This window comes from Octopus bimaculoides, chromosome 19 (assembly GCF_046866305.1).
Source record: "Octopus bimaculoides isolate indiv1 chromosome 19, ASM4686630v1, whole genome shotgun sequence".
Classification (NCBI taxonomy): domain Eukaryota; kingdom Metazoa; phylum Mollusca; class Cephalopoda; order Octopoda; family Octopodidae; genus Octopus; species Octopus bimaculoides.
In genome coordinates, this window is record NC_142946.1 from 21,786,613 (window position 1) to 21,799,931 (window position 13,319).

The 13,319-nt window shown below is 38.0% G+C and overlaps 1 protein-coding gene across 2 annotated transcripts in view; it reads left to right on the forward strand.

Annotated features, from left to right (window-relative positions):
- The first annotated feature begins 4,273 nt into the window (after nucleotides 1-4,273).
- Nucleotides 4,274-13,319, forward strand: part of LOC106872950 (E3 SUMO-protein ligase ZNF451) — a 52,153-nt gene continuing 43,107 nt past the window's right edge. Inside the window, exons 1-2 of one of the 2 annotated variants that reach the window (XM_014920130.3) lie at nucleotides 4,274-4,414; nucleotides 7,929-8,021. In XM_014920130.3, the coding sequence (XP_014775616.1) occupies nucleotides 4,319-4,414; nucleotides 7,929-8,021 (189 nt within the window). In that variant the 5' untranslated portion in view covers nucleotides 4,274-4,318. Of the gene's footprint in view, nucleotides 4,415-4,901; nucleotides 5,034-7,928; nucleotides 8,022-13,319 lie in introns of those variants that run through there. The other variant, XM_089366588.1, reaches the window with a different exon arrangement.

The window sequence follows — 13,319 nt, forward strand, 5'->3', positions numbered from 1 at the left end:
GTGCTCCAGCATGGCCGCAGTCATATGACTGAAACAAGTAAAAGAGTAATGTAAACAACAATGCAATTGATGATGGAAAAATAGGTAATGGGTGTATTATGCATATTTCAGGAGTTCTTCCTCCTTCTCCAACACCACTTCCAATCCATTAACCATCCATGAACACATTTGCATATGCACCCATTACCTATTCTTCCATCTTCGATTGCATTGTTGTTTACATTAGACATCTTCAGATATGAAACACCATAACAAATCAGTGCTGGCTTATCATTTCTATAGAGAATCTGTAGAGATAACCTTAACATGTGAATTAATAGCACTGCTAACTCAGTAGGACACAGTATTGACTTATAAAGCATTCAATATACTTTGTAGTATATTATGGTTGCATAACAAAATGATGTCCCTACAAGTAATTAAAATAGAGTGAATGGCTTTCTTATGGATTCAAATATGTTTGAGGCTGTGTGTATGCACAGGCATGGCTATGTGGTAAGAAGCTTGCTTCCCAACCTCATGGTTCCAGGTTCAGTCCCACTGCATAATCCCTTAGGCAAGTGTCTTCTAATATAGCCTTGAGCCAACCAAATCCGTGTGAGTGGATTTGGTAGATGGAAACTGAAAGAAACCCATTGTGTATGTATGTGTGTAGCAGCAGCAGCAGATATGATAATGCTTGTTGATGTGAAGAGGTAACAACTCCTTGTAATGAGAGTAGGTAACAGTGCAACAACTGTTGAAGTGAAAATGTAAGGTTCTCACGTCAGAGATCGGAGATACCAAGCAAAGAATAAAGAATATTATTTACATGTTTATGTGCCGGCAAGTGGTTGGTAAGTCAGATGCCAGTAATCATTAATAACTGACAGTAACAAAGCTTCGCTAGCTGGTTGGTAATGTAGAAGTTGCATTCTGTTGGTAGATAGAGAAAGAGTAAGGATTGCACTTTGCTGACAGAGAGGAAGAAAGGGTAGAGGTGGCATTGTCTCTTTTTGATTGCACCCTTCCGTAACCAACAAAAGGTCCTTGGTCAAGTGTTTCCCATTAATCATCCAGTGTAGAGATGCAAACACAAAGGATTTTACACTTGTTTGACCAGCAACAAGCAAGAGGATTTCATTTCAAATCTCAGGTAGGGCAAGGTGAGGAACCTATGTGTGTGTGTGTGTGTGTATTTAACAGCTGAAGGTTGAATTGATGAATTAAAGTTGGTTTGAGTAAGGCTATGTGTATAGATAAAGGAAGGACAAGGAAACCAAGATTAAATGCAATAAATTATTCAACCCGTTAAAGAGCATTAACACAGCAAAGCTGTTGAGATACATCTTGAAGGAATGGTCACAATATATACGCAATGGTTTAACATGCAGATGATATTTGATGATGTATGTGATGTAGAATAGGAAAACAAATATGAAACATAAGTTCTGCTAGAAGACAGGAACAAACATATGCGTCAAAAAAGACCTGTGAAAATAAACTTGCTTTCTGCCTATGTCCGAACTTCATCATGCAAACCCACCTCACTAAAGTGGAAACGGTTTCCTTATAAGGCTGATGGAAAAAGGAAAAACTTGCACAAATCTCCTGATCAAGAGGTTTATCTGTTGGGGAAGGCATGCTCTGACATGGAATAAACAAAGATTTATATAAGACAATTTATTGTAAAAATTGCCCGGCAATGTCGGACTATTCAACCAGTTTGTGTGTGTGTATCTCACCATCATTTGATGACTGGTGCTGGAGTGTTTACAACCTTGTAAACTAGCAGTTCAGCAAAAGAGAATGATAGAAAAGGTAATGGGTACCAAGTTTAAAAAAGTACCATGCTTAAAAAAATAAGTATTGTGACCAATTCAATCGACTAAAATTCTTCAAGGTGGTGCCCCAGCATGACTGTAGTCTGATGACTGAGACAAGTAAAAGATAGAAAATGTGTGTGTGTCATTGATATGTATGTCCCATACCAACGTTTGACAACTTATTTTGGTTTGTGCAGGTCCCCTAAAGTAGCAGTTCAGCAAGGGTCAATTAATTCAACAAAAAACTTTCCAAGGCAGTACCTAAGCAGGTGCTCGGTAATTTCACCATTACTGTCTATTCAAGCTCATTTTATCCAGGTTTTTATCAGATATCTCATGCAATGAACTGATCATCACAAAATTTCAAATTGTTCTAGATAATATGGAGCTAATGTAATAGTTTCAGCAAAATTCAAAATCTATTTATCATATTACCTGTTTTGCATAAACAAAACTAGGGTGGCGAACTGGCAGAAATGTTAGCACGCTGGGCAAAATGCTTACCAGTATTTCATCTGCCATTGTGTTCTGAGTTTAAATTCTGCCGAGGTCGACTTTGCCTTTCATCCTCTTGGGGTCGATTAAATAAGTACCAGTTACACACTAGGATCGATGTAATCAACTTAATCCCTTTGTCTGTCCTTGTTTGTCCCCTCTATGTTTAGTTCCCTGTGGGCAATAAAGAAATAAATATTATGCAGAACTATATTTTACACACTTGTGTTGACAAATGCATTCAACGAGAAATCATGTGTCGAGAAATATATTCTACATGAAACCAGGTGTTGACACTGTATTCTGCTGTTTGTGCCTATATTTTTGGAAAGTTTTACCCATCTATTTGGATGCTTCGCTGATCTGTTGGCTATCAATTGGAATTGGTTTCAGACTTGTCATTGACCTGCCTGGACGCATTGGTTGGCTCGAGGCTATAGTTGAAGACACTTGCCCAAGGTGCCATGCAGTGGGACTGAATCCAGAACCATGTGGTTGGGAAGCAAGCTTCTTATCCCACACACATTAAAAGATATCCATTTTCCTGAAAGTTACAAAAGAAAAAATCAGATCATGCGAATTTTCCAAGTCCTCTCCCACCCTCATTCATCAGCATGAATTTTTTGTCTTCATATTCATTTACTACAAATTGTTTTACACCTATTACACTATTTTTTTCTTCATTTTTGTGACTGGATGTTAAAGTTGGGTTTTCGGATCCTGTTAGTTTGATCATGTGAATATTCCTCTCTCCACCCACCCACCCCATTCTTCAACACATTTTTTTCCCTATCTGTTTACTACACATTGTTTTATAACTATTACACTTGTTTTTTTGTTTTTTTTTTTGGTGGCCAGGTGTCAAAGTCAGATTACAGGATCGTGTGAATTTTCCAAGTCCTCTCCCCACTCACAAAAATGAAAAAACAATAGTGTAATAAGTGTAAAACAATGTGTAGTAAACGAATATGAAAAACAAAAATTTGTGCCAATGAGCAAGGGGTGGGGAGAAGACTCGTGCCTGTTGATCGTAGTGATTTGAACGACCGAGAATTCTTACATTCAGTTTCGAATCTAGGCTTGGAGAAGGAAGTGTTAATTTTTACAGATTCATATCTGTGAATTTATTGTGACGCAGGGTATATGAAACTTGTGATTTGTTTCGAAAAATTATGGAATGTATTTCGGACTTTCGTCTTCAATGAACCGCTGTGCTATGGTTGTTATCGCGAACAAAAATCTTTTCTAGTCTAGGCACAAGGCCCGATTTTGGGGGAAAGGGGGGCAGTCGATTAAATCGATCCCAGTTAATTACAAGTTGCGTACTGGGTCGATCTAATCGACTGGCCCCCTCTCCCAAAATTTCGGGCCTTATGCTTAGAGTAGACAAGTTATTTCGAACAATATTGAATTTGTAATGTGTTGTTTATCGCATTAAATGCATATCGAATGCTTAAAACTACAAAATATATTGTTTACTCTTTTTTGTTTCGGTCATTGAGGTCGTGAAATGTATGAAAACTATGATGATTTAGTACTTATGAGATATATTTTGCAAATAAAAATATGCCGATGATATTGCACTACTTTTTGTCTTGACTACTCTGTGTGTCGTACGTCCCAAGATGAAATTACAGGAACGAAAACACCCGAAGTTACCTACATTCGCTTAAGCATGACCACAGTCTAATGATGGAAACAAGTAAAAGATAACATATATTTGCTACGCATACAGTATAATGTTATAGGATAAAAAGTAAAGAGCATGATAGTATTTAACATATACAAGTACAAATTAATACATTTCTAAAGCGGTGTATGTTTAATGCTCATCAATCCACTTAAGACAGAAAAGAACACAGTCTGTTTACTCAATACAGAATTCTTCTATTCCGGAAAGCCAAATCAGCTGCCCAGTTTCGTATTAATTTTCTTTCTTCTGCGAGGGTTATCTCCCTTGTCAGCGTATCGTCAGATGCCGTTGGTTCCTTGCAATTTGAAAAAGTGTTCTTTGCAACATGGATAATAATATTATTATCCTGGATTCTAGTGACTCAGAAGCAAGTGTTTTGGAAATTACTCCTGTGATAAAAGTTCAAAATTCGACTTGTCGGGTATGTATCTAAAAAAATAAACGTTTTCTTTTATGCTGAATAAATTTGTATTTATATGAAAGTGTTTTCGTTTGCCCACATAAAAAAATTTATTCTACACCAGTGGTTCTCAACCCTTTTATTTAAATGAAGTTTTCCCACGTACCCCCTTTTAATATGCTTATATATAGATATGAAATTTTGCTGACCCCAGGTTGGGAACCACTGTTCCCTACAAAAAAGAAAAATTACAGAATAAGAAACGAGGTGATGGTCATTGAAAGTTACAAAAACAATTATATTTACAATATTGTATATTCTACACCACTGTGATAATGTTTTTGAACATTATTTCCGGGTTCCATTCAAAGAAACGCATACAACTCGTTTCTAGCACATGAGTTGATGCGGGAATTGTTTTTGTTTATACTATTTTTAATTTTTCTTTTTCAGGCGAAGTTTTGGCAAATAAGAAAACAAAAGAAACACCCACATAACTTTTGTACAGTTTTTTCTTTTTTTTTTAGTCGAAGAAAATTTGGTGGAGCTATGCTGTAAGCACGGGTGCACTTGGCGGAGATATAAATGACCCCTCCAGCCCTTAAAAAACTTTTTTTGTTATGGAATCCCACGTGTTCGGGTATGGAGATTCCGTTTACAATTTTTTTTTCAGATATAATCTCTGTATTTTTCTACGTATTTCGCAAAAAAAAAAGTTTCCGGAAAAATTGAAAAAGGAAGAAATGGGGGGATGGGGGCGGATTGAAATTTTGAAGTTGCGATTTTTGAAAAAAATTTTTTCAGAATCGGAATCTTCCTCCAAACCGGAAATGTGGGATTCCGTAAAAAAAAAAAAAAAAAAATTCCGTTTACTTAATGTGCGCCTCCAAACAAGTGTCAACAGTAAAAAGACTGGTTAAAAACAATCAAGAATTTGCAAACGATATTTTCGGGCCCCTCGTATCATTCATAATACCTGACTGGTAAAAGTAAATTACCGCCCCTTGTATCGTCCGACATGTTTGTTTACATTTGCGAGTTCCTGTTTTCCATTTGTTTTATTTTTGAGTGTGGAGGCGCAATGGCCCAGTGGTTAGGGCAGCGGAGTCGCGGTCATAGGATCGCGATTTCGATTCCCAGACCGGGCGTTGTGAGTGTTTATTGAGCGAAAACACCTAAAAGCTCCACAAGGCTCCGGCAGAAGATGGTGGCGAACCCTGCTGTACTCTTTCACCACAACTTTCTCTCACTCTTACTTTCTGTTTCTGTTGTGCCTGTAATTCAAAGGGCCAGCCTTGTCACACTGTGTCACGCTGAATATCCCCTGAGAACTACGTTAAGGGTACACGTGTCTGTTGAGTGCTCAGCCACTTGCACGTTAATTTCACGAGCAGGCTGTTCCGTTGATAGGATCAATTGGAACCCTCGATGTCGTAAGCGACGGAGTGCCAACAACATTTTTGAGTATAAAATATTTAAAAATGGATGAATCTTTCTAATTTTTTTTGCATACATCATTTATTTTGTATGTATTTTCTATTTTCATAATTTTTTTTTTAATTGCATTTCATTTTCTTAGAGAGGTGCGTTTCTAAAGGAGCTCCATAGCATGCCTATTGAGAAGGTCGAAAGTCAACAACGTGTTGAAGCATTGAACCAAAGGGATCTAACCGTTTTTAGTCCAATCCCTTGTCACCATATAAAATCAATTTTTTAATGGGGGTGAGATAACCAAATTTACTAAGTAATTGTATGATGTTAGTATGTAGAATACCTGGTTTCAGTGTTATTCTGTTTAGGGGTGAAAAAAATTAGACGCAGGTTTGACAATAATTCCCAGCCACATGGTTCTGGGTTCAGTCCCAATACATGATACCTTCGACCGATTATAGGCTTGTGAGTGGATTTGTTAGACAGAAACTGGAAGAAGCTTGTCGTGTGTGTGTATGTATATATATATATATATGTATGTATATATGTATATATGTTTGTGCTTGACAACCGGTGCTGGTTTATTTTGTCCCTGTAACAAACAAAACTGACTGATTAAGTACGAGGATGGATTTATTCAACTCATTCCTTTAAAGCAGTGGTCCAGTATGGCCGTAGTCCAATGACAAGAGATAAAAGAAAAGATGCCTGTTTGAAAAACTATATCAATAAAGTTACTTAGTGATGCCAGTTGCATAAAAGAAATACATTAAATACTTAAACGGAAGTAGTAGCGCAGTGAAGTTTTAATCAACATTATTCAATGACTTGGTTCAATTTATCAAACTTTTTCAGTCGGGTTATACTGCAACAGCCTAAGTGGTGAATAAAGCACTAAATGTACAATACTGTATACAAGTATGCATTAAAAAAAAATGTTTAAAAAATAAATATCATTATTTGTATAGCTCCTTGAATAAGTGTCTTAGGCTATAACTCCAGAAAATGGAAACTGAAAGAAGCCTGTTGTGTATGTGTGTGTGTGTATGTATATATTTACTCTTTTACTTGTTTCAGTCATTTGACTGTGGCCATGCTGGAGCACTGCCTTTAGTCGAGCAATTCGACCCCAGGACTTATTCTTTGGATGCCTAGTACTTATTCTATCTGTCTCTTTTGCTGAACCGTTAAGTTACGGGGACGTAAACACACCACCATCAGTTGTCAAGCGATGTTGGGGAGACAAACACAGACACACATACATACATATATATATATATATATATATATATATATATATATATATATACATATATGCAACAGGCTTCTTTCAGTTTCTGTCTACCAAATCCACTCACAAGGCTTTGGTCGGCCCGAGGCTATAGTAGAAGACACTTGCCCAAGGTGACACGCAGTGGGACTGAACCCAGAACCATGTGGTTGTTAGGCAAGCTACTTACCACACAGCCACTCCTTGCAATAACGACAATTATCATTGTAAATAATTAATTATACCAACCTGAATAGTGAAACTTCATCAGAGCAGAAAAGTAAAGAAAAAGAGAAAGTAAGGATATACCAATTGATGTTACATGCTATCCCTCCGAAAACTTTCATCCAACCTTTTCTTTACTTTTCCACTCTGATGAAGTTCCACTATCTAGGTTGGTATAATTAATTATTTACAATGATAATTGTTATTATTATTGTAATAATTAAGCCTGATTATTGCCCTAAATAACACGAACAGAAAGAGCTGTCAAATGAGATAATGTCTTTTTTTATAATCAATAAATGATAATTGATGTTTATCAATTACCTTGCTTGAAAACGAGTAAAAGTTGACAACAAGAAGGGCAACCAGCCATAGAAAAATCTCTCAAACTCTGTCCATCCCATGCAAACATGGAGAAGAGGATATTAAGTAATGATATTTCAGCTGATGCAGTGATGCATGCTTCAAGATCTAAGGCTAAAATACGTCCAGAGTTGTCTCCCATATTAGTTGGAATTATTAAAATAATATTGTACCAATGTCTTTTTCTTCCTGCATTCCTATTTCTACTTAGGTATTATAATGATTATGACAATTTCTATTTTTCAGAAGAAAAATAATTCTGTTATTGTTGTCTCAGACTCAAGTGATTGTGAGATAGTTTCTCCATTACCAGAAATGAAGTGCCAGAATTCTGTCATTGTAAGTCTCACATACATTAATTTCTTATTGTCACAAAGTTATAGATTTATGATGTTCAGTTCATTATCATCATCATCAATTGGAGTGGTTGGCAGGCAGGTATGGTAGATATGTAAAGGCATGGAGAAAGTGTAGATAGACACATGAGGGAGAGTGGAGGGGCCTGCAGTGGGTAGTGGGGATGTTAGGAAGATGGGTTGTGGGAGTGTTTTGCCAGAGGAAAGAATTACGTGTGTGTATGTATGAGGGGAAGAGGGTTATGGCTGTAAATGACATGCCTCTAAGTATTGGTGGCCATGATTTTACTTAGCTTGATGTCATCTCAAGAAGAGCAAATCTCCAGAATTCTCGGCCCCTTGTCATTTCCTCAATGAGGCTCAATATCTGAAGATCATTTCTCATTTCGTTCCATGTCTTCCTGAGTATATCCCTTCCACAAGCTCCTTTCACAATTTGAGATTGTCACTTCTTTGTGCAGTTTTCTTCATCCATATGCATCGCATGATCATACCAGCACAGTCTTCTCTCTTGCACACTACATCTGATGCCTCTTATACCCAGTCATATATGCATGCTGACATTGCCCATCCAGCAGAGCATACTAGCTTCATTTCTTTCAAACCTTCACATGTCCTCTGTAGTTACAACCCATGTTTTACTGCCATGTAGTATAACTGTAACTACACAGCCATCATACAATCTTCTTTTCATTCTGAGGGAGAGGTCCTTTGTTGCAAACAAAGGTAGTAGCTCTCTGAACTTTGCCCAACCCATTCTTATTCTCGCAACTACACTTTCAAATCTTCCTCCTCTACTGCTGACTGGGTCACCTAGATAATGGAAACTATCTACTACTTCTGAGGATCCCCCTAGACATTTGAGGGAGTCTGTTTTCTGTACATTCTTAGTGTTTATTGTACGTGCACGTCTGCCACACACAAAGACTACTTTTTCTTTAACCTTCCTTTGATATCACTGCATTTCTTATTGTCCATAGTTTGCAATATGTGCACCATATGGAGTTTCTACCAACACCATTTTTGCATATCAAGCAGGGCTATCTCCATGAAGGGATAAGTGATTTGTCTGTTTTCCTACTTACTAGGACTTTGGTCTTTGCTAAATTAACTCTAAGGCTCTTTGATTCCTGTCTTTACTTCTGCACCTGAGATTTCTTTTGTTCTGGTAGTGATTCAAAATAGGAACAAGGTCATCAATGTAGATGAGCTCCCAAAGGCAACCAGTCTTGAAATCTTCTAATATAGCCTAGAGGAATATGATAAGCAAGAGGGTATTGAGAACTGATCCTTGGTGAATGCCTTCCTGTACCCTAAATTCATTACTAGACTCATTGTCAACTTTCACCTTACTGAAAGCATCTTAGTACATAGCTTTTACGGCTCTCACCAACCATTTGTCTATCCCTCACTTCAATATTGAGCACCAGATAAGGGAGCAGAGGATGCTGTCAAAGGCTTTCTCCATGTCAAGTACAGAGTTTTATTTTTGGCTAAATACTTCTGCAGATGCCTTACCAAGGTACTTCCTTGTTTAAAATCAAACTGCACTTCATCTAGGCTAACTCTCTTCCCAATTAGTTGAGCTCTTTGCAGAATCACTAACTGCAAGTGAACCATCATCCATGCAAATACACTTCCTCAACATCATGATTTTCTCTGATACACTGTCATGCAATCCAAGATACCTCAAGTCTCTGGTCCTCACACCACAGAACATCGGTACACTTTCTTTCTTTCTAATTCTCTCCTAGCTAAATATACCTGTCTCCTAGCTTCCCTTCTTGCTACCTGATATAGTTCCCTGCTACCACCACTTTTCCAATCCAATTTCTTCACACTGATGGCTCTGTTTACATCCCTCTCCCATCAGGGCCCTCATTAAATTGTCCTGTAGGAACCTCCAGTTGTCCTCTGTGTTATATGTTACTATCTCCTTCTACTCATAAAATGCTTCTGTTAGAACATCTCTAAATCTCTGACTATTCAGAAGATCCTCATGCTTCCATATCTTTCTTTTCCAGGCTGGTTTGCTTTTTGGCATCCTTCTAGCTCAAATTCTGATGTTACTAACAATTAACTTATGTTGAGGTGTGTACTCTTTACCCAGGAAGGACTTTGCATTTATAAGCCCGCCTGACTGGCTCCCGTACGCGTGGCATATAAGAAGCACCATCCAAATGTGGTCAATGCCAGTGCCCTCTGACTGGCTCTTGTACTGGTGGCACATAAAAAGCACCCACTACACTCTCAGAGTGGTTGGTGTTAGGAAGGGCATCCAACTGTAGAAACATTGTCAGATCAGATTGGAGCCTGGTGCAGCCGCTGGCTTTCCAGACTTCAGTTAAACTGTCTAATCCATGCCAGCATAGAAAACAGACGTTAAACAATGATGATGATGATGAAGCCACTATTTTTCCTGTTTTCTGGTGATAGTGTAGTCAGTTTGGCTTGTGTGGCCACCAGATTGATAAATGAACTGGTGACTGGCTGGTTTCCTGAAGTTAGTATAGCAGATTCTAAAGTCATTTGCATCACAAACTCCAACAGCCTTGTTCACTCCTCATTGTGAGAACTAACTCCATAGCCTCCATGCACCCCATGGAAACCACCTGGATGCTGCTCAACATGTTCATTGAAGTCACCAGCCACAAACAGAAGGTCATTGTTGTTTGTGTACAGAGTAGTCTGCAAAAGGAATAAAATTGATCTTTCTGTTCATCTGGCAACCCCAGTTGAGGAGAATAAGCAGAAATAATAGTTCACAGAATAACAAATATGAAGTGAATTGTCTTCTGAAACTATAGTCATATAATGATTCCTTAATTGGTCATAGTTGGTGAGATCCCCTTCAGTTTATTAAGGATTCTTTATTGAGCTCTGAGAACATTCTCCTCTTCCTCCTCCTGAGTTTTTCCATACTTGTAGGCACATGCATGGCCCTGTGGTAAGATGTTTTCCAGCCATATGGTGCCAGGTTCAATCCCACTGTGTTATACCTTGGTCTAATGTTTTCTACAATGTTCTGGACCAACCAAAGCCTTGTGAGTGAATTTGGTCAACAGAAACTGAAAGAGACTTGTGTGTGTGTGTGTGTGTACGCCTCTGTCTCCTTGCATTGATATCCTGTGATAGTTGTCAATGAATGTCTCTGTCATGCCAGTGGTGTCCTCCATTCCCAATTTTCTGTGAAAATGTGTCTAATTATAAGGAAAATTTACCTTACTTGAAAACAGGTAAGGGTTAGTTTTAATATTGTGCTTTTCCACCCATTTGTGATCCTTCATTATTTACTCTGTAGAGCCCAAGATCCTAAGTTTTGCCATTACCACTTCTGTCCATGTCTTCTCAATTTTGCTTCCCCAGACTCTTTCTACTTGCATTGTTTGATCCTTCTTCACATAACTATAACTATCCTTCCTCATGTATATCACATACCCATTATTATTGGATTCTTTTTTCTTATACACTGTTATCTCAGATGCCCACATTTTTGTCTCATGCTGATGTTGCACATCTAGTGAGCATGCTCATCTCATTCTTTCCAACCTTCGCTTATACTCTACATTCAGTGCCCACATCCCACTTCCATGAAATATTACATTTTGATCTCGAGCATCATACAGTCTCTTCTTCATTCATAGAGAGATTTCAGATGCAAACCTTGAAAAGCTGATATTTCTTTACAAACTCAGATTTACCTAACATTAGTATACTCTTCGCATATTTAAGATGTTGCATCCTTCAATCTCTGTCTCTCACATACTGTCATACTTAATTAATCCAGACACCAACGTCGCTTCCCTAGCACTTGTGCCAGTGGCACGTGGAAAGACATTCGAGCGAGATCGTTGCTAGTGCCGATGGACTGGCTCCTGTGCAGGTGGCACGTAAAATACACCATTTTGAGCGTGGCCGTCGCCAGTACCGCCTGACTGGCCCTCGTGCTGGTGGCACATGAAAGCACCCACTACACTCTCGGAGTGGTTGGCGTTAGGAAGAGCATCCAGCTGTAGAAACTCTGCCAAATCAGATTGGAGCCTGGTGTAGCCATCCGGTTCACCAGTCCTCAGTCAAATCGTCCAACCCATGCTAGCATAGAAGGCGGACGTTAAACAATGATGACTAGCCTACTTTCATGTTGTGTCTTCTTTTTTCTATTTTATTGACTGCTGTTTTAACTCTGTGCCTCCTCACATTAAGTTACTCATCATACTTCTATCATCTCACTTCATTGCCCTGACTATATCAGATTTTTTTCTAAGAACAACCTTCCACTGGAACTCTCTTCCAGTTTCTTCTCCATCAGAATTCCCTGGTCTCCTAACATATTCTGCTAAATATTTTAGGATATGCAGATATTTGAAAATACCTCACAGAATGACATCTGTGCCCTGCATAGTTACAGGTTGCTCTTTAACAAGGTATAGCGCCCCTTCGGCCACCCTGCCATAGATACAACAAAGTCATGGGACGTATTGCGAAGAGGTAGCAGACTAGCTCAGCTGAGCCAATGATGCTTCTTACGTTGATGCTGAACAGAGAAATGCTAGATCAATGGTCAGGATCACCAAGCTCTAACAAGAAAGTAATGGCAACACATCCATAAGGGTACCATCCATGGTTGTGTAATCAGCTAATGAAAGATTTGCTATAACTCAAGCTCTCAATTCAAATTCATAATAATGGAATTGGATGGTGACAGAGTCATGGAAAGCAGTGTAAAAAAATAGTTTTAGGACATAATCAAATAGTGTAACTTGTGCTTTCTCTAATAAACATATTTTTCTTGTTTTTTATTTTCTGAAGAAAGTAAATGCCAATGTCATTTTTCTCAGTTGTGATTAGAAGCTGCATCCATGATGCAATAAATAAAATATGAGGATAAAGGTAGCTGGTTGAGTCAGCTAGTGCTGGCTGATTTGTTAAAGTGCAGATGGTCCTTAATCCCAGTTGTGAGTGTTGCTATGTAACTCAAGTAAAAAAAAATTTTTTAATAATATTTTATTCTTGATAACAGTTAAAAATTTGTACTATGATGAGGTAAATGTCACTGTTGGTAGCAATTTGCAGAGTAAACTGAACCAAAACTCCTGATTCATTTCTAAAAGATATTTCAATTTCTTTGCCTTGCCTTTGGAAAGATAATTAAATCTTAGTTTTTCTTAAGCTTTCTCTTCCCCAAATCACTCATTGATGGATACTTTTGATATGGAGGGTTAAGCAATTAACTCTTCTTCATCTTATTAGTGATTAGGATAAATAAAAAAAACACTTTATA